The sequence below is a fragment of the Carassius carassius genome, chromosome 29 (genome assembly GCF_963082965.1).
Source record: "Carassius carassius chromosome 29, fCarCar2.1, whole genome shotgun sequence".
Taxonomy (NCBI): Eukaryota; Metazoa; Chordata; class Actinopteri; order Cypriniformes; family Cyprinidae; genus Carassius; species Carassius carassius.
In genome coordinates, this window is record NC_081783.1 from 15,126,401 (window position 1) to 15,148,430 (window position 22,030).

Here is a 22,030-nt window from a genome sequence, read left to right on the forward strand (position 1 = left end):
TTATAACCTAAACAAAAATATTGAGTTGATTTGAAAAAGATAAACTCCCTAATGTGTAAATAGTACTAATAAAAATTAATTAGATTCTACATATCATAATTGAGTAATCATCATCTACATTAATCTGCACATTGATTTAAATTTAATCAATGCAATTAATTAAATCTAAATATTTCTTTCTTATGAATAATATGGCCCAGAAAGTACAACATTTAAATACTCAAATAAGAATTTTATTAACAATTCACTTTTGTGCTTTAGACACATTGTAGCACATCATTGAACACTGCAACCACAGTCTCATTTCAAGCCAGAAGATGGATCTTGCATTTCAAACCAGACATTTGAAAAGGACAGAATGCTGACTTTAAACTATTTTGTAAAAACAAAAATAAATGACATACAGAATGGTGATGTGTCCATAAACCTGTTTCCATGCTTTATCACCGCACTTAGCCACTAAATTGAGTCAATAATGATCTTAAAGAAAAATCCTCCAGACGTGCATGTACCAAAACAAAAGCAGAAAAGTGTAATTTGTACGAAGTAAAAAACATTTTGTACCTTGAACTAGAAATCTCAATGACATTAATGGGATAAAATCCAAATCAGTGCTAACTTACAAACATAGGACTTTCAAATGTGCAATTCCCAAGCTCTGTAGAAGCTAAACATTGTGTAGCAAAACATGTACACTGCAACTACGGTCTCATTTTCAAGGCAGAAGTTTGCTCACGCATTACAAACCAGAACTTTGAAAAAGGACAAAATGCTGACTTCAACTATTAAAAAAAAAGCAATGAAGATCTTAAAAGGAGAATACGCCATAATGGCATGTGCCAAAACATAAATAATAAAAGTGCAAATTGAACAGAATAAAATACATTTGTACTTTGATCTTACAACAATTGTAATGGCACGACATTCGTGGGACAAATCAGTGCAAACTTAAAAACATAGCACTTTCAAATGTGCAATTTTCAAGCTCTGTAGAAGATGAACATTGTGTAGCACAAAAGTCTGCACGGCAATACAGTCTCATTTCAAGCCTCAAGTTTGCTCTTGAGAGACTGGACTTTACTTGAAAGCTTTGAATCATCCAGTTCCAAGAAAAGTTTTTGGAAGACCTCAAAGGTGTACTTTAGCTGTGTGGGATAATTAAGATTCAGCGCGTAGGTCAAGCCAAGGAGGACAGAGCAAGCCCTTGCAATATCTCCAAGTCCTGTGATGACTTCCATGCCCTCTATGACGATCCCAATGTTCTTTGGGCTGTTGCTTGTAGAAGCTCCAGGCTTTGGGGTCACAGTAATGGCCAGTATGAGCTGTTCAAGTTCCTCCAAGTTCTCAGTGTCCTGCAACATGAAATTGTAAAACGGTCAGAAATATATTGCAAGCATATCACATTACTAGAAAATACATTCATTATTGTTTTCATAGCTTATAAATCTATTTTATTAGATTTTATTTTCCCGCAGGCCTTGGTGTCAAATTGGTCTGTTTTGTTTTCTTCTCCACTTTGATGTTTTTGTACAGGGTCCATGCAGGTTACAATAAGTCAAATTCAAGACCTTTAAGACATTTTAAGACCATAAAGATGTAAATTTAAGACCTACACGATGCATTACCAAAAAATATTCAGATCAAAAAAATTCTGAAGAAAATCATCATTAATTTAATTTACAGATAAAGGTCACATATCTAGATCAAGCACCTATACATGAGAAATTAAGGAAATACGGTCCTTGAATTAAGTTAATGTAAATTAAGTTCACCTACGTTGAATTCTTTGATGAGATGTCCCACTTGTTCTCCAAGGTATTCTATAAGACACCGGAGAACAACCTCTCTGGTCCTCTCAATCGAAGAGTGCACCGAGTCCTTGGGGAGGAATGCAACAACTGATAAGTCAATCACTTAAAAAAAAAAACTGGATGTTTCTGTAATTTAGAAATGTAAACACATGATGCCTATCAATTCTGATCATACTTTACATGCCTGTTTTACTTAATGTATAAAGCTTCGTCAGACCACAAGGCAGAGCTTCATAATGGCTTTAAAATAGAAAATGTACTGTTTATGATTTTGTGATAATCCATCAGCCCTTCCACACATGCACTGCAAGCCTGAAATTATAAATACATCACCTGAAGGGGATGAATGTGTAAGCACAAATGTTCGAATCTGACATTAAATGGATTTAACCTGGACAGCTCTATAGTACAAAGTCTGTGTCATTTCTGAATTACCCCATGTGTGAATACAACAGTGAATTATCCGGAGGATTCACAGTGAGCGATTGGAGGTATTCAATCAAGATCAATTTGTAAAACAAAAAGCAGCATCTTAAAGGCATGAGCTGTTATTTTTTCCTTTTCTAAAATAGGGCAGCAGCTCTGGAGGACAATTGTCTATCCTTATTCATATAATTAGGAAATCTTATGGAACAAAGCTACTTCTAATTTTGAAAATTACTGTACCTGCAGCAGTTCCATTATGATCTCCAGTCTTCTTCCAAGTGCTCCACCTTTGGCACGAAATAGCATCAGTAGCTTGGGAGTGTGACGGTCTAACACAGACATAAATTTCGGTTCCAGAAGTACAGTGGTTGTTCTTTGAAATTCTGCATTGATCTGTAACAAAAAGGCAACAATAGAGACAAAGGTATCACATCCGTTCTTAGCCTCTTAAACCTCTTTCATATAAATTGACTAACATTCAATACTTTTTGCCACTGTGAGAGTACTGAAGTCCCCCTCCACAATATTTGTATATTTGAACATTCTGGAATTGTAAATGAGGGAGAGTTAGATGTAATTTTAAGGATTTAATGACATTACTGAAACTTTATGGAAAAAACATGTTAGACAAATTATTAATCAAAGTAATAGTATTTTTTTACATCTTGAAGTCAATTTGACAAAATTATTTGGAAGCAATCCCTTACAGGGTCGTCAGTTTCACATTTGCATTGTTTCTTAACAGGAATTACACATTCCAACTTACTTGAGAAGGGTCAAACAGGGCAGGCCAGCGGTCCTTCATGGCTCGAACAGTTGGACACAGATTGATGATTTCATGTCCTCTGAGGGCAAATGTTTTGCTCATTTGGTCTTTGACTACATTTTCGTTGTTCTTCTTTTTTGACTCTGTGACCAGCTCTTCCCTTACTTTCTCCAAGCTCTGCTCATTTTCACCAGCTGGGTAGGGTGGCAGATAATTGACCTCTGCCCTTTTTGCCTTTTTTACATTTTTTGCAGACTTCCTGTCAGCAGGGCATTTATGTTTTAGAGCATTGCATGTAACATCTGGAATACCAAAGCCTCTTAACTTGGTTCTGTAGTTAGCCATCTTGTATTTAATACTATTCTGCCAACCAATGACGCCTGAAGAGCTGCCTGGATCCTTGAGACATGGGTGTGCCTTGATAAGCGCTTCAGCGACAGAAAGACGATTCTGGAGTGATGGATAGGGAGTGTATGTATAAATGGACTGAGCTAGCTTTTCAAGTATATCGGACTTGATGTTTGGCATAGTCAGCAGTGTGCCCTCTTTTCTATAAACTTCATTTGCTCTTTCAAGAATCATTTCGGTTTCAACAGAGAACCGTGGAATAATGAAATCAGTTGGCCATGGTTTCTTTTGTAGGCTGCTGCTTGCTGACATGATGGCTGAGCTTTCAGATGACGACTCACACGAGCCACAGGAGTCTTGTACAGTGGAACTTGTGGAGGCAGGATCATGGGATTGCTCTGAGGTGAAACTTTCATCGTAGCTGTCATTAAGTGGTAATGGGTATAAACTGAGAACAACTGGATTGATTGTCACAACCTTAATTGTGGCCTTGTGTCTAATTTCAGCAGTGGAGTTGAGAGTAAAAAAGTCACCAAAATCTGGATCTAAATACTGCAAGCTGAAGTTGTCGGTTATACTTAATGTCAGTTTGATGGCCAAGTTCAGCTCCTCCATTGTCTCTGGTATTCCGGATGGAAGAGTCAGTTTCTCTATTCTGTGCCCAAAAAGGACCCAGAGCATTGCTGAATCCATGTCAGGTGGCCTAGTGAGAAGAAAATAGTCTTTAAAAAAATAAAGGTTATACCTCCATTAAGCACCAAAATTACTCAAACCCTCAAAAACAAGTGATGTGTGGGCATCCGTTATTTGTAAATAAGCCAATTCACAAAATCACAAACACCCTACAGTTTATGATAGAGGGAAAAGATAGAATCTACAATGTACAACAAATGTAACGTTTCAGTGTAACCACACGCATTCCTGCAATTGTGTAAGCTGCAAGTGGATAGACATCTTGAAGGCTGAGGTGATGAACAAGATTCACTTCATTACAGGTCTCCAACAGAAAAGATCTGAGGTGCTCCAAGTACCAAGCATTGAGTTTCTTGACAATGAAGTAAAGGCTGCTTTCCAAGATCAACATCTGTATGATCTCTACAAAGTCTGGAAGCCCTCCTGTAGAACCATACGTCAAGATCATCCCAGCTGAATACCTTGTTCCATGGTATGTCAAAGTGTTTGACATCTGTACACTTGTTAGATGTGGAAACAGTTTCTTGACAGACTACTGGATGTCAACATGTAGTACTTCCAAAGGCAAAGATGACACTTTACTGGCTACCAGGGCAGGCTTAGCCATATTTCTTTGCCAGTTGTAAGCCATCATCAGCTGATGTTTTGTTGAAAGTGACGCCAAGACATTCCTGAAATTGCTTGAGAACCTCACAACACGCTTGAAGAACTTATGCTTGGCCTCAAAGCGCATAGTCCACAGTCTAACTAGAGGACCAAATGCTTCTATGAGCGCAGGATAGTGCTCCAAAAAATGGTGTTTGGGTGTCAATCTTAAATCAGGGAAAACTTCTTGCAGTCTATGACGATGCTCAGATATTTTTTGGTCAAGATAAGCAACACTTTCAATGGAGTGGAGAGGGGCCACAGAGAGCTCTACAATGTCCTTAAGTGTCATTAGAATTTGCCACGCTGGATCATCAGAGGGTATCCTTGGGCCAATGAGTAGTGGCAGTGACCTTATGAGTGCCCAGTTCTCATGACCATTTCCTCCTATAGTACCACGACTACCAAAATTTACTGGGATGGGTTGAGGGCGGTCAAGATTGTCTGTAAACTCAAATGGAAATTGCTTTATTAAGTCATTAACTTCTGATAATGTGAAGTATTTGTTCTTAATGAAAGTATTCAGACAGTGTGCTAATTCTTTAGGGACAATGCCTTCAAATAGGTCGTGGAGTATATCAGGAGGGTAACCTCTAACAAAACTGAAGTGACTCAGCTTCTTAGTCAGTGGGCAAGTTTTCTTGACTCCATAGCAATGAGGCAAGGTGGGGTCATCTTCTAGAGTTTTGAGATGCAAGTTATGAGTTTCCTCAGTCCGGGGTGGAAATTCCCCACAGCGTACCTCCTTTTGAGAGTATTCAGATTGAGATCCTAAGCAGAACCTGCAAATGTAAGGACCAGTGAAGTTTTCAACAAGTCCACCAAGAGAGTGTGCACCAAGATTGTCTGCTGCCACACAATATACAGTGCCTTTTATGTTCTTTCCAGCACAGGCAACAAAAACTCCTTCTTGTTCCAAAACAGACAGATCTTTCAAGAGAGGCTCTAAAACAATATCATAGCCGAATCATTTAATGTCAACGGCTTTCCAGAGAATGGCCAAGTTTATTGCAGAAAGAGTAGAGCGCAGTCCAGGTGGTACATTTGCCAGGATCCAATAAACTGCAGTGATCTTGTGTTTCTTACGTGACGTCCCTAAAGGGTTGCAAACCTCAAAATCATCAGCATAGAGAATTAATGCTATTCTTGGTTCATCCACAGCAAAAAATGGATTTTGTTTGAAATTTTTCCCATCTTGAAATGATTCATACTGAGTGGATGAGGTTTTTTTTTTCAAAACCTCATGTGCAATATCCTTATTGGTCAATATATGCTCCAAGGTCTGAAGAAGGGGCACATATTGAAAGCTGAGATTCTTCTGTGAATCAAGGATGTACTCTACTGGCTGGACAAATTCAAACTGTTTCTTGAAATACTGTCTTCTCTTATACACAGAACCAAAGGGCCCATCTTCTCCCAGTGCCTTGCTTGTAGGGTGTGACTTGCATATTTCCAACACCAATTCGTTAACAAGGTCCTTCTCCACAACACAATTGTACTTTTTCAAACTTGTATCGACAAGCTGACGGATTACTGGAGCAGAAGCGGTATATATAAAATAAAGCTCCTCAACCAAATCATCAATACATTTTCCAGAAACGTTGTGTACACTTTCCAGCTTCAAGAGAAGTGAGCCAATTCTTTGGTGAATTTCTTTTGATATATCCACTGTAGGATTTATACTGGTATCACTATCATCACAATCACTATCACCTGGGGGTAAAGGATCAGTTTCATTTGGTAAAGTTTGGTGTTCACCAATGACATTTGGCTTTAAGTCTTTAAGTGAATGAGGGTTGTGCTTTCTGCTTTTGTGCACAAAAAATGTTCCATATATATTGGTCTTAAATGTACATCCAACAAAAACACACTCTACGGTTTCATGACTCCTTAGATGATTCCCAAGGTGTTGGAAATATTCTTTTTCAGTGGGATATTTAGCGGAGCAAATAACACATGTGAAAGAGAGGACTACACCTGGCCCCTTAGCTTCATCCTCTGCATGATACCTTGACAAATGTGTGCGGAGGGCACTTAATGTTTTAAAGGAGCATGGACAATAATAATCAAGACAAGGTACCGAATTTCCAATCTCAAACGTCCTGTGCTGTAGTCTGTAATGCTGCAGAAGATCACCCCTTGTTGTCGCTCTGAATCCACAGACTTTACACTGCCATCTCATTTGGCTGCACCTAAGGAAAACAAAGTTTTAGATATGAGAAGTGCCTTTCAGTTTCACATTTCTACAGATAAAAATCATCCCTGTGTGAAAAATTAAATGAATTCATGCAAAATATTTACATATTTAGATAAATCCTGGATTTTTTAATTGGAGAAAAGGAGTTGATGTCATTTTAAAGGATTAGTTCACCTCAAAATTAAAACTTCCTAATTATTTACTCACCCCAATGCCATCCAAGATATCCATGTCTTTATTTCCTCAGTGGAAGAGAAATTAAGTTTTTTGAGGAAAACATTTCTGGATGTTTCTTCGAATAATGGACTCAAATGGGCTGAATGTTTTGAAGTCCAAATCAATGCGGTTTCAAAGGTGTTTTAAGTGCTTCAACGGGCTGTGGACGATCAAAGCTGAGGATTAGGGGTTCATCTAGCGAAACGATCGGTCATTTTCTAAAAAAAAAAAAAAAATTACATACTTAAGCACAATTATTCGTCTTGAGCCGGTATAGGAAGCACCGGGAACTATATCTTCACTGAAAGGTCATGCTGTGGAAGTGCCAATAGATAGAAGTACCGTTTCTAAACAGTGGGGCGGTACTTCCGCCAGCGCCTGCACTGTTAAGCGTGACCTTTTAGGGATGACGTAGTTCCCGGTGCTTCCTATTAATATATTATAATTATAATTGTGCTTAAAAAGTATATAAATAATTATTTATTTTTAGAAAATAACCGATTGTTTTGCTAGATGAACCCCTAGTCCACAGCCCATTGAAGCACTTAAAACACCTTTGAAACCGCATTGATTTGAACTTGTTTTACTCAAAAAACTTAATTTCTCTTCCACTGAGGAAATAAAGACATGGATATCTTGGATGGCATTGGGGTGAGTAAATTATAAGGACATTTTCTTTTTGAGGTGAACTAATCATTTAAAGGATTTTTTTGGGGAAGTCGTGGCCTAATGGTTAGAGAGTCGGACTCCCAATCGAAAGGTTGTGAGTTCGAGTCCCGGGCTGGCAGGAATTGTGGGTGGTGGGAGTGCATGTACAGTTCTCTCTCCACCTTCAATACCACGACTTAGGTGCCCTTGAGCAAGGCATCGAACCCCCAACTGCTCCCCGGGTGCTGCAGCATAAATGGCTGCCCACTGCTCTGGGTGTGTGCTCACAGTGTGTGTGTGTGTGTGTTCACTGCTCTGTGTGTGTGCATTTCGGATGGGTTAAATGCAGAGCACAAATTCTGAGTATGGGTCACCATACTTGGCTGAATGTCACTTCACTTCACTATGATATAATTTAAGTTATTTTTTGTGGAAAACCATATCAGAGAAATTATTATTCCACGTAACGTTAGTCAAAAAAAAAAATTATAAAAAAAAAAAATAACCGGTGGCAGAGTGCTCTGAGACACTGAAGTCCTAGATTGCTATACCTGCCCCACGGAGTCCGCTGAAGGCGCCGGAAGCACAGAAGTTCAGGCTCTAAATCTAAAGTCATGCAGAACTCCCCCAAAAAATACACAAATTGAAATAAGCCTTCAGGACAAGTAAAATTATGATATTTTAAAGAATAAAGTGACGGTAGGGGCCACTGTTTGATTCAACAACTATTTTGTGTTTAAATTTGGACTTATTTAGGTAAAAATGTAACTTAAATGACTAGCTAGCTAGTTAAAAAGACATTCATCACCAGTCATCTTTATGTCAAATGGCCATTTCTTCCAATGGAGTTCAGCTCCCGAAACTCCAAATATCCAAATACAGTATTCTGTTACTAAAATGTTTTCAGAAACTTTTAGTTTAACGTTACAGTTTGGCTGTAAAATGAGAGAGTCTGTGCCATCTGAATTTGAATTCCTCCCCTCCTGCTAGTTACGTTCGCGAACTAACTTAAGTGCTAGCCGCTATGGACGGACATTACCACACTAAAATTAACAGATTTATGCATGGAAAGAAATAAAATTGCGGCTCTAAAACGTAACACTGTTAATAGACTGACTTCACGTGGATTTAGCTAAGTTAACTTCACATTTGCAAGTTGCAACAAAACGGTGAAAAAACAGAGAGAAGTTACGTTACCTGCCCCGGGAAGACGAGCTCCACACACGAGAAGTAAAGCCACGGAACTGCGTCAAGTGCCGTCGGAAATATACGATGCTCTTCCAGCGATAACCCCAAATATTGCTCTTTATGGAACCTTAAAATTAAACCCACTGTACTTATTTACGCAATTTCATAAAAACATACTGAGGATATTATATTAACACGCAAAAGACCTAGGAACCATGACAGTGAAAATGCTAACACACATCCTTCAAAATAAAAGTTTGACTTCGATACATAAGAATTATTCCAAAATGTATAATGCTGTTAATATTATAGCGCAACAACATCACACTATAGCCTTCCAACAGAAGCCAACTTTGTGTTGCTGCTAAGTCTCTTTTTCTGTGGTAACTCATTTTATATTGTAATATACCACTACATAGTGATAACAAAATAAGTTTTCTTACCTAAGTCAACCAGTTAAATTTTGCAAGATGAGCAATGTAGAAGAAAACGAACATTCACTGTCTGTAGCCTAACGTTACTCTTCAAATGTCTTGTAGGCCAGCTGCCTTTAAAAAAAAAAAAAAAAAAGGCGCACTTTGACAGGAAGTGCTTTTCAATTAAAATTTGCCTGATTACATTAATTTGAATTCACTCAATATTCTCTCCATTTGGGATTAGGTAAATATAATGCTTAAGTTTTATTTAAGTACAACGGGTAGATTTTATTCCAACCATTTTTATTTGAAATTTAATTAAATATTTGCCTCAAAATCATAAACACAATTATATTGAATACATTTTAACCAAAAACATTAATTCAAATCTACATGACCACAGAATCATTTCTTACAGTGTAACTACTCCTAGAAATTTTATGACATCAATGTCTTTTTTGTGGTCAGTCTAATCTAAAGGCCTGTGCGATGTTAAGTTGTGAAGATCTTGAGTTTTCGTTAAGGGGCGTGTCCATGGCGCCGTGACAAAATTCAAAGTCTCGCCATGGGAATAAAAGATGTTATAACTCAGGCATAAAATGTCCGATCTTCCCCAAACTTCACATGTTTGATAAAAGTCCTGGCCTGAACAGATCTGAAGGCCAATATTCCATTGGGTGTGGCAAAATGGCTCGATAGCGCCACCTATACACTTTCAACGGAATGCGCCTCGATCTATGTTTCACGTACATGTACAAAAATTGGTACACACATGTAACACACCAATACCTACAAAAAAGTATCTTGGTACGAAATCCTAATCCCAACAGGAAGTCGATTATTTTGAATTTTCCCTGCAAAATTGGTGTTGTTTTTGCCATTTTCAGGGGTTGTACTTTAACGAACTCCTCCTAGAGATTTATTCAGATGAACACCAAACTTGGTCAGTGTAATCTAAAGCCCTTTGCGATGTTAAATTGCGAAGGACTTGAGGTTTCGTTAAAGGGCGTGTCCATGGCGGCCTGACAAATTTCGATGTTTCGCCATGAAAAAGGAAGTTGCTGTAACTCAGACATACAATGTCCTATCTGCCCCAAACTTCACATGTTGGATAAGACTCTTGACCTGAACAGATCTACATGCCAATATTCAGTTATAGTCATAGCGCCACCTATTGGCAACAGGAAGTGAAATATTTTACACTGAGACAAAATACTCCTAGAAATTTTATGACATCAATGTTATTTTTGTGGTCAGTCTAATCTAAAGACCTGTGTGATGTTAAATTGTGAAGATCTTGAGTTTTCGTTAAAAGGCGTGTCCATGGCGCCGTGACGAAGTTCGATGTGTCGCCATGGGAATAAAAGATGTTATAACTCAGGCATAAAATGTCCGATCTTGCCCAAACTTCACATGTGTGATAAGGGTCCTGGCCTGAACAGATCTGAAGGACAATATTCCATTGGGTGTGGCAAAATGGCTCGATAGCGCCACCTATACACTTTAAACTGAGTGCATATACACTTTCAACGGAGTGCGCCTCAAGCTATGTTTCACGTACATGTACAAAAATCGGTACACACATGTAACACACCAATATCTACGAAAAAGTCTCTTGGTACGAAATCCGAATCCAAACAGGAAGTCAGTTATTTAGAATGTTCTCTGCAAAATTGGTGTTGTTTTTGGCATTTTCAGGGGTTGTACTTTAACGAACTCCTCCTAGAGATTTATTCAGATCAACATCAAACTTGGTCAGTTAAATCTAAAGGCCTTTTCGAAGTTAAATTGGGAAGATCTTGAGATTTCGTTAAAGGGAGTGTCCATGGCGGCCTGACAAATTTTGATGTTTCGCCATGAAAAAGGAAGTTGCTGTAACTCAGACATACAATGTCCAATCTGCCCCAAACTTCGCATGTTAGATAAGACTTCTGCCCTTAAGAGATCTACATGCCCATATTCAATTATAGTCATAGTGCCACCTGCTGGCAACAGGAAGTGACATATTTTACGCTGAGACAAACTACTCCTAGAGATTTTTTGACATTAATGTATTTTTGTGGTCAGTCTAATCTAAAGGCCTGTGTAATGTTAAATTGTGGCAATCTTGAGTTTTTGTTAAAGAGCGTGTCCATGGCAAAAATGACAAAATTTGATGTCTCGCCACAGCAAGAGAAGTTGTTGTAACTCAGGCATAAAATGTTTGATCTTCCCCAAACTTCACATGTTCGATAAGAGTGCAGCCCTGAACACATCTGAAGGCCAATATTCCATTATAATGATAGCGCCACCTGCTGCCAACAGCAAAATTGGTACATATATGGAATAAACTTTGATATATTCCACTTATATTTATGAGTTTAAATGCATATTTCTCACCGTTCACCTATTTACTAAAGCCACTCACTGGCGGTGAGCCCGGGTGCGAGGGCCCGTTCATCGCTGCTTGCAGCTTTAATTATTATTATTATTATTCTTCTCCAGAATGAATCGCATTTTTGAGGGCCTAAACATACTCAAAAAGTCATGAAACTTTGCACACACCTCAGAACTGGCGAAAATGTACATCTGATATGGGTTTCAGAAGTGGGTGTGGCAAAATGGCTCGACAGCGCCACCTATACATGTTCAACGGTGTGCGCCTCGAGCTATGTTTCACGTACATGTATGAAAATCGGTACACACATGTAACCCTCCAATACCTACAAAAAAGTCTCTTAGAGCAAAATTCTAAACCCAACAGGAAGTCGGTTATTTTTAATACTATGAGCAAATTTTGTGTCATTTTTGCCATTTCCATGAGTTGTATTTTAACGAACTCCTCCTAGAAACTTATTCAGATCAACACCAAATTTGGTATGCCTAATCTAAAGGCCTTTGCGATGTTAAATTGCGAAGAGTTTGAGTTTTCGTTAAAGGGCGTGTCCGTGGCGGCCTGGCGAATTTCGATGATTCGCCAAGAAAAATGAAGTTGCTATAACTCAGACATACAATGTCCAATGTGCCCAAAACTTCACATGTTTAATAAGACTCCTGACCTGAACATATTTACATGCCCATATTCAGTTATAGTCATAGCGCCACCTATAGGCAACAGGAAGTGACATATTTTACACTTCGACAGACTACTCCTAGAAATTTTTTGACATCAATGTCTTTTTTATGGTCAGTATAATCTAAAGGCCTGTGCAATGTTAAATTGTGAAGATCTTGAGTTTTCGTTGAGGGGCGTGTCCATGGCGCCGTGACAAAATTCAAAGTCTCGCCATGGGAATAAAAGATGTTATAACTCAGGCACAAAATGTCCGATCTTCCCCAAACTTCACATGTGTGATAAAAGTCCTGGCCTGAACAGATCTAAAGGCCAATATTCTATCGGGTGTGGTAAAATGGCTCGATAGCGCCACCTGTACACATTCAACGGAGTGCACCTCGAGGTATGTTTCACGTACATGTACAAAAATTGGTACACACATGTAACACACCAATACCTACAAAAAAGTATCTTGGTACGAAATCCTAATCCCAACAGGAAGTCGGTTATTTAGAATTTTCCCTGCAAAATTGGTGTTTTTTTTTGCCATTTTCAGGGGTTGTACTTTAACGAACTCCTCCTAGAGATTTATTCAGATGAACACCAAACTTGGTCAGTGTAATCTAAAGCCATTTGTGATGTTAAATTGCGAAGGACTTGAGGTTTCGTTAAAGGGCGTGTCCATGGCGGCCTGAAAAATTTCGATGTTTCGCCATGAAATAGGAAGTTGCTGTAACTCAGACATACAATGTCCAATCTGCCCCAAACTTCACATGTTGGATAAAACTCTTGACCTGAACAGATCTACATGCCAATATTCAGTTATAGTCATAGCGCCACCTATTGGTAACAGGAAGTGAAATATTTTACACTGCGACAAACTACTCCTAGACATTTTATGACATCGATGTTATTTTTGTGGTCAGTCTAATCTAAAGACCTGTGTGATGTTTAGTTGTGAAGATCTTGAGTTTTCGTTAAAAGGCGTGTCCATGGCGCCGTGACGAAGTTCGATGTGTCGCCATGGGAATAAAAGATGTTATAACTCAGGCATAAAATGTCCGATCTTGCCCAAACTTCACATGTGTGATAAGGGTCCTGGCCTGAACAGATCTGAAGGCCAATATTCCATTGGGTGTGGCAAAATGGCTCGATAGCGCCACCTATACACTTTCAACTGAGTGCATATACACTTTCAACGGAGTGCGCCTCAAGCTATGTTTCACATACATGTACAAAAATCGGTACACACATGTTACACACCAATATCTATGAAAAAGTCTCTTGGTACGAAATCCTAATCCCAACAGGAAGTCGGTTATTTTGAATTTTCCCTGCAAAATTGGTGTTGTTTTTGGCATTTTCAGGGGTTGTACTTTAACAAACTCCTCCTAGAGATTTATTTAGATCAACATCAAACTTGGTCAGTTAAATCTAAAGGCCGTTGCGAAGTTAAATTGGGAAGATCTTGAGATTTCGTTAAAGGGAGTGTCCATGGCGGCCTGACAAATTTCGATGTTTCGCCATGAAAAAGGAAGTTGCTGTAACTCAGACATACAATGTCCAATCTGCCCCAAACTTCGCATGTTAGATAAGACTTCTGCCCTTAACAGTTCTACATGCCCATATTCAATTATAGTCATAGCGCCACCTGCTGGCAACAGAAAGTGACATATTTTACGCTGAGACAAACTACTCCTAGAGATTTTTTGACATTAATGTATTTTTGTGGTCAGTCTAATCTAAAGGCCTGTGTAATGTTAAATTGTGGCAATCTTGAGTTTTTGTTAAAGAGCGTGTCCATGGCAAAAATGACAAAATTTGATGTCTCGCCACAGCAAGAGAAGTTGTTGTAACTCAGGCATAAAATGTTTGATCTTCCCCAAACTTCACATGTTCGATAAGAGTGCAGCCCTGAACACATCTGAAGGCCAATATTCCATTATAATGATAGCGCCACCTGCTGGCAACAGGAAGATTGGCACATATATGGAATAAACATTGATATATTCTACTTATATTTATGAGTTTAAACGCATATTTCTCACCGTTCACCTATTTACTAAAGCCACTCGCTGCCGGTGAGCCCGGGTGTGAGGGCCCGTTCATCGCTGCTTGCAGCTTTAATTTAATAATATGTTTACAAAATGAGAACACAAGAGACAGTGAAAATGCATGTTAGAAACAGTGTTTACTGTTTACATGACCTCTCTCTATGACAGAATTTATATATCAGAGTTCATCAGAGTAAAAACATCAACATCTTATGTTAGAGGAACTCACTGTCTTGTAGCCCAAGAGTCAGCGGAGTCAGCAAAGTAAATTTCAGAATGAAGATGAAATCATGGTAAAAATTAACAAAGTAGCCTAGGCAATAGATTATATTGGATAATATTAACTGTCGGGTCTCGGGACTAATCACCTGCCTTTTTGGTGTGTGTATGTATTTGTGGGTGTTTGGATGGTTTGACAGCTCACCGGTCTGCCTGTTTGAGTTTTCCCCGCCTCCTTTGTTTCCCCGTTGTTAACCTTAATTGCTCGCCACCTGTTCTCTATGTTCTTCTAATTTTTTCCCCTTTATTATTTCCTGTGTTTCTCTGTCTATTGTCAGACTGTTGTTACTCGTACCAATAGATCCGAACTTCTGACCCCTTGTTCTTACAAGTCCAGAGCTCCTAGAAACTTCCAGCTGTCATCCCTCCGGTCTCGGCGGTCATACGTACTACAGTGGAACATTACTCATCTGCTTTTGACTCATCTGCTTCTCATTCTCTCACTACGCGTGAAACCTGTGGAACGTGACTCATCTACTCTGCCTCCTCTGCTTAAATAAAGCTTTGAGTTTACCAGCATCTGAATCCAGCCTGTTTCTCCTGACAATTAACTGTGTCTTTCTCAATGTGTTATTACCATGAAAAGTCAATGGCCAACTAATGACAACATGGTCTATGGCATTGAAGACTTTGAAATTAAAAACCCTTTATCTTATAACTTTTAACTCTTACTTGTAAAACAACATATCAGACAATATACAATTAATCAGTTTGACAAATAAAAAAATAAAAAAGGAAAAATACAACAACATTAATTAAAAGCCTACCACTGTAGCCTATACAGTTACAATAGGTGAGTCTGGTGTTTGAAACATTAGAGTCATGAAATACACAGAAAGTCATGATATAGCCTACAGGTGGTAATTTGGTCAGTTCATCACTTAACCTACAATAGGCTTATTCAGGGAAGTGCAGGAAATGGTTGAGTATTATTTTAGGTATAACATCTGTAGGCATATGTATTGCCTATCATGTCCATTTATAGCATTTACACGTCAGCTTGTATACTTGTATGGTTAAAAAGCTGCAAATTTCAAGACGCTGGCGTCACGTCAGGTTGTCACGTGGGTCAGCCGTTTGAAAGTTCAAGACGTTCGGATAGACGTTCGATCGGTCGGTCGGTCGTTCGGATGTTTGATTTTGGCACGGAGTACCCGCCATACTTGAGCAGACTGAGCCAGAACGCGTGCACACGTCACACACCAGGAATCACTCGCACCCTCAGATCACTTGGACATGGCTGTGTATAAGAGGTAAAAACGATATAAATACTGTTCGTTTTCTCTCAGCAGATACACACACACACGCACTATTAAAGCATTCCAAATTATCAATTTTCTGAAGCCATTCCATTGTGAAACAGTGCGATTTAAAGTTTAGAATGGCTGAAAATTGCCCCCTATGAAGTCAGTCATGTCCAAGTACACTGTAGGTTGTACAAAATCTGACTCTTCAACACCATATTATGACTGCCCTACTTTTGATCTGATTCGTTCCTGTCTCCAAAACCCACTACAGATCCTAGACTTGCACGTAAACACAGATGAGACAAGCAGGGGAGTTATGAGGGGAAACCGCATGTTATATAACATAAAATCAACAGAAAAAGTTACCAGACTTGGTTATTATAGAACACTGTGTCGATTGCAATGACTCTCTAGTCTAGGATGTTGTCATCTTTGACATTTAATTTAGTCAGCCACCTAAGCTTACAGGTATTTTTCATGTATAACTGCGGATTTAGTTTGCTTACTAAGGCATTATTGCTTGCTTTCCCCATGAACCCCTCACCAATAGTGAAAATCTGACCTTTCCTCGACTAACCAGAGTGTGGGTTGGTCTTCTTGGGAGGAAGCTATAAACATGTCAAATCTATCTAAACTTCCAGCTTTTACAAATGCCTCTAACTTTCAGACAAGGCTTTTCCAAGGCAACTTCAAAGTTCATTCACAAACTTTACTCATCTGTAGCAAATGCATCATGCTCAATAAGGACAAATGTGTAATCACTGTATACATGACCCAGTTTATCCACTTTGGTTCATCAAAATCTATGAAGTAACACTGAAAAAGCAAAGAGTGTTGAACAGCAGATCGATACGGATGTCTTTTATTAACCCCAACATACATTTGTCAGTTAGAAAAGTATGAGATACACATTTCAAGTTACTTCCATGTCTTATCTTGTGCAAACACTAGGTGGTGACAAAGGCCATTTAAAACAATGTTTGAAAACAAAATCCTTAATGCAGAATCAACATAAGAAGAGCAATAATAATAATAATAATAATAGCATTTAAAAACTATAAGTTGATTGATTTTTGTCGAATTTATTGATTACCAGCTTCATATAAACTGGATGTTGAGGCATAAACATCATACATTTCTACAATTCAACAAAAATATAACCACTATATACAATTATTGTATTAAAAATACAAAAAAAAAGAAAGGCAAAAAAAAAAAAAAAAGACAAATACATACTCCACCAATTGTCTTTATAAAAGACGTACAGGTAAAAGTAGTCAAAAAAGAGATAATATTCACCAGCTAAATGTACACGTCTCACTTAACATCACATATCGAACAGAGTAGCAGAACAGCTACCTACTACTATTTACCTTGTTGTATTTATGCTTGTACAATTTGTGCAACTTATTTTGAAAAACAAGTGACTCATTTTGGCTTGCCAAAACGAGAACGTGAAAAAAAATAAAAATAGGTGAAAGCAGATGGTCAATATAGTTACTGTTACAAATGTGTTATTTATTAACAACTGTATCCGCAACCATTACAAAAAAAAAAAAAAGTGTGGGAGCCAAAAACCTACAAACGAACGAACAAACAAACAAAGCAACTAGAGAAAGAAACATTGAAGTAGTGATGTTACAGGGTGTTACAGTGGAAAACACTGCAAACTTTTTTCTTCTTCAGTCTATCGTTTCTAACAATACTGATCAATGTGATCAGCTTAACTCAGTGATTAAAATGAAAGAATAAAAGTGACGTGCTCCCATCGGTTCAGTTCTGCTCTGACTGGTGGACTCCGGGTGGGTTTGTGTAAAAGCACATATCCAGATCAGTTCCTGTGAATGATTGTGAAAGCTGTTGTGCAGCAGTGGTAGTTAGTTCAAGGCCCACTCCAGGAGAAACATGCATGATTTGATCCATCGTAAAGAAAAAAATAACACAGAAGCCACCATCTTTTACGCACCACCTTAATGGTTTCACAGAATGAGAGGAAAAATAAGTAGCACCCGAATAAAACGTCCCCATTTGCTTGAGTAGCCTGCAGTTCTCACTTTAAGCAATAGGGGGCTTGAAGTTGTGCCACAGCAAATGCTTTTGAAGCTGGAGAGGCACTGAACTGATAAAACCACCTGCGTCATATCAAAGATGAGCATGTACACTTCCTCTTCATCACTAAAAGCTTCTTGCAGCAGAACTGATTCACTTTTATGGACTTTGTCTCCTCGATTACCAACAGATGTAAATTATTCAGCTTTTTGTTTTTGTATCATGTTTATTTTTTTTATGAGGCCTTTGACCAAACTTGATCACTCACTAAGGCTTCACTTAGCATCATTTCCTTTCACAAAGCGACTTCCGTATTAAATCGGTGTGCTACGTATGTCAATGTGAACTCCATTTGTAGTCATCCAGCAGAAGAGATGTCCTTCAAGTGGTGCTCCTGCAAATATAATACTGCTATATTGAACCACACAGATATGAGTGTTGTCGTCAGGATTGAAGTGAAAAGGAGTGGAGTTAAGTTTATAGTCAAGCCTTCTGTGTCATCCAAACTGCATGTCCAGAATCGAGTGACTGAAATGTTGATTGTGTGGATCATTTTACCCCTTAAAAACAGTTAAAAAGTGCTGAGGGGAACTACTAATGTTCATGTGTCCTTTAAGCAGAAGGAAATAGGGAACTGTTTAAAGATAACCGTTAACAGTAGTTTTGTGTGTGTGTGTGTGTGTGTGTGTGTGTGTGTGTGTGTGTGTGTGTGTGTGTGTGAATGTTAAAGCGCTGTGTTCGAGTTTCAGTTCAGTACATTTTTCCATTCTCCAAAGTGCCAAATAAGTTATTTTTTTGCACGCCTACTTTCTTCACAGTATTTCTTAGCATGCAGGGCATTAAACCCCCCATGATGCATTAAGGCAGGGAAGGGAGATGAATCCATCATTAAGGAGGGAGAGAGGCAGTGCCGTCAAAATGTAGACTGGATGGTCTGTCTGTCGGACCTGTGAATGCCCCATATGGGCCATCAGTTAATGCAGCAGTGCAGCCAGTGTCGCCCCCTTTTCAAACAGCAGACACCTGTTCATCCTCTGGAGGAAGAAAAGATAATCTATGTGAGCATCACGAATATAATCACCTAAACACACAGGCTCTGATCCAAACCCGAGTGACATGTTAAAGTGAACTGTTACTGATAATCTGTATTTCTCATTACTCATTGTCTCAGCAGAAACGGCCTTTGGCGTCACAAACCTCATCTCTTATATTGTATTTGCAGTAAACAGATGCAAGTGCAGTTTTGTGCATATTAAATTTTGGAAGTAAAAGAAAAGAAAATTGGAAAATTGGAATAAAACTTGTATCGTCTTATCCCAGCAAACAGATGTCACTGTTGGTGCAAGCACACCACTGTTTGGAACCAAATAATGCAATGCTAAATTTTTTTTAATAAATTACCATCATGGCAGGTAGACTGGAACTGGGGCTGTGTGAAAACAGCATCCTAAATGAAAGAGTCACTGATACGAAATTTTCATATGCAGCAACTTGTTACTCACATCACTTACAAGTGACTAACCATAACTGTTAAACGAACAATGTAACACTAATCATAAACACATGGGATACAAAAAAAGTAATCTTTTGAAAAGATTCGGTAGTGAAAGATCAGTAGTGAATAAAATAAACAATAGAACTATATAAAATTATATTTTAGACGGCATAGGTTGGTGCGAAGCGTTGATTCTATATATGTTTTGTGTCTATATGCATGTATATATACAGTATATACATATACAGTATATATATATATATATATATATATATATATATATAGAGAGAGAGAGAGAGAGAGAGAGAGAGAGAGAGAATATAGATTATAAATATTTATTTTTAGATATTAATATATATAGTCGAAGTCAAAAGATTACATTCACCTTATAGCAGTGGTCTCAAACTCAATTCCTGGAGGGCCACAGCTCTGCAGAGTTTAGCTCCAACCAGCTCCAAATCACACCTGCTTGGAAGTTTCTAGTAATCCTGAAGACCTTGATTAGCTGGATCAGGTGTGTTTGATTAGGGTTGGAGCAAAACTGTGCAGAGCTGTGGCCCTCCAGGAATTGAGTTTGAGACCAATGCCTTATAGAATCTGCAAAATGTTCATTATTTTAACATAATAAGAGGCATCTTACAAAATGCATGCTATTGTTCATTTAGTACTGACCTGAAATCTTTTAAACAGAATACTTTTTTTTTTTTAAACAGTGTACTTTTTTCTTATTTTGCCTAAATATCTTTTCTTCATTTAGTACTGCCCTTCAGAAGCTACAGAAGATATTAAAATGTTTCCCAGAAGATAAAATAAGTTGAATTTACCCTGATCTTTAAATTCAAAAAGTCCCTCCACCCCAGCTCTTAATGGATAGTTTTTCCTTCTGGAACATCAGTGTGCATTTGAATCTTCTGTAATAGTTGCATATGAGTCCCTCAGTTGTCCTGGGCGTGAAAAGATGGATCTTAAAATCATACAGTCATTGTTGGAAATGGTTCAAATCATTTGTGGGACATGAACGTTTTTTTTCTGAAGAACAGCAGGTAGTTTAACTGTTCAGGACAAACAAGGGACTCATGAACAACTATCACTAAACAAAAATACAGCTTTGCATCATTCAGGTAACCACACAGTATAAAGAATCAAACATCTTTTATGTGAAATATTTGCTCAGGTACTAAATAATAACATGCATTTTGCATGATCCCTCTTTTATTTTGGAGATTCTGCAAGGTGTATATAAACTTTTGACTTCAACTGTATTTAAATCAAAATATAAATTTACTGTATTATATATACACTACATATAAAAAAACACACATAATAAGTGAGGCAGCATAGTTGTTCTATTTTTGACGCCTCAAAAATGCTGCCTAGGGTAGGAAATGCACTCGGGTTTGGAACAAAGTCACGGGCATACCGCTAAATATAATAAGGAATAAAATATGCTCTGGCCTTACCGGACCACAGACAAACATGACAAGACAAGAAAGACTACTTCTGTGAACATTAATAAAATGACAATTCCCCAAGTCAGGATCTATGTGCTTATAAGTACTAATGCTATTTTACGTGCTACCTGACAACACAAACACAACTTCAGGCTCTATCAGGTGTTCAAGCATTTATGATGGCAGATCTAGTGATTTTCCTGTGAGCACTGATGGGTGAGAGCCAATACACACTGCAGAGCAGGGAGCAATGACTGGGATGTTGCCACGTTAACGGGGGGCAGGCTGTCTCTGTGGCGGCACATGCACTGTGTGAGATGCGTTGGTGGTTTGTGATGGTGGGCAGGTGAAGGAGCTGTCCTCCTGGCATGCAGAGACCATGACTGGTGTATGTGAGTGTGCGTGGAGTGTGTGAGTGTGGAAGTAACTGGAGTTTGGGATGTTTTACCTTCCTGTTGGGGTGGTGTATGTAACTCATGGCCTGGGGGGAACTGCTGTGTGTGGACCTCTCCTCCTTTGAGCTCTGAGTTTGGGAGACAAGCACTCACCCTCCTCTTCCACCTCCTCTGCCTCCTCCTCTTCTCGGCCACGGGGGTCCAGCGAATGGGTGGGTTTTCCCGCAGCTGGGGGGTGGTGGGAGTCGGGGGAATGTGTGACAAGACGGGAGCGCTGCAAGGCGGTGGTGTAGTCTGGTGGTCTCCTGCCCGAGTGAGCCGTACCCTCAGTTACGTCTGTGATACTCAGTGCTGTGTAGCCCGGTGGCGTGGGAGGAGGATCCCGGTAACGACCGTCCTTCCGTGCTGAGGAAGTAGACGGACACCACAGATCCATTTAATATCCGTAACGCTTCTCACACAAGTGGTCGGACACATGCAAACATGCACTAGATCAGGAAGGATCACTTTTGTAGGTAGTTTGTTGTGTTATTCCACCTTGTAGTGTTCATTTTCAGATGTTAGTATAATCGTTGTGAATGTGTTTTTCATGCAAAAATCATGACTTCAACAAAAAGTCATGAAAAGTGTAAACACAGCAGATAGGTTAGGAAATATAACTTGGTGTAGTTA

At 38.7% G+C, this 22,030-nt stretch overlaps 2 protein-coding genes across 12 annotated transcripts in view; both read right to left on the bottom strand.

Annotated features, from left to right (window-relative positions):
* Window positions 1-1,005: 1,005 nt before the first annotated feature.
* Window positions 1,006-9,462, bottom strand: LOC132110142 (uncharacterized). 3 transcript variants are annotated; one of them, XM_059516735.1, is made up of 7 exons: window positions 9,382-9,462; window positions 8,948-9,065; window positions 6,770-6,881; window positions 3,004-4,054; window positions 2,478-2,630; window positions 1,777-1,878; window positions 1,006-1,352 (listed from the first exon to the last, which is right to left on the bottom strand). In XM_059516735.1, exons 4-7 carry the CDS (start codon window positions 4,042-4,044, stop codon window positions 1,044-1,046), a joined length of 1,605 nt encoding a protein of 534 aa, XP_059372718.1. In that variant the 5' UTR covers window positions 4,045-4,054; window positions 6,770-6,881; window positions 8,948-9,065; window positions 9,382-9,462; the 3' UTR covers window positions 1,006-1,043. The 3 variants fall into 3 exon arrangements, with proteins under 3 accessions (XP_059372718.1, XP_059372720.1, XP_059372719.1); XM_059516736.1 differs by lacking the exon at window positions 1,006-1,352 and having other exon boundaries at window positions 1,538-1,878; XM_059516737.1 differs by lacking the exons at window positions 3,004-4,054; window positions 6,770-6,881.
* Window positions 9,463-18,707: 9,245 nt separating this feature from the next.
* rapgef2b (Rap guanine nucleotide exchange factor 2b) overlaps window positions 18,708-22,030 on the bottom strand; it is a 128,634-nt gene continuing 125,311 nt past the window's right edge. For 7 of the 9 annotated variants that reach the window (XM_059516001.1, XM_059515999.1, XM_059516000.1 and 4 more), the window contains 2 exons: window positions 21,412-21,763; window positions 18,708-19,051 (listed from right to left, as the gene is read on the bottom strand). In XM_059516001.1, coding sequence (XP_059371984.1) covers window positions 21,438-21,763 — 326 coding nt within the window. In that variant the 3' untranslated portion in view covers window positions 18,708-19,051; window positions 21,412-21,437. The remainder of the gene's footprint in view (window positions 19,052-21,411; window positions 21,764-22,030) is intronic. The other 2 variants (XM_059516004.1, XM_059516006.1) reach the window with 2 other exon arrangements.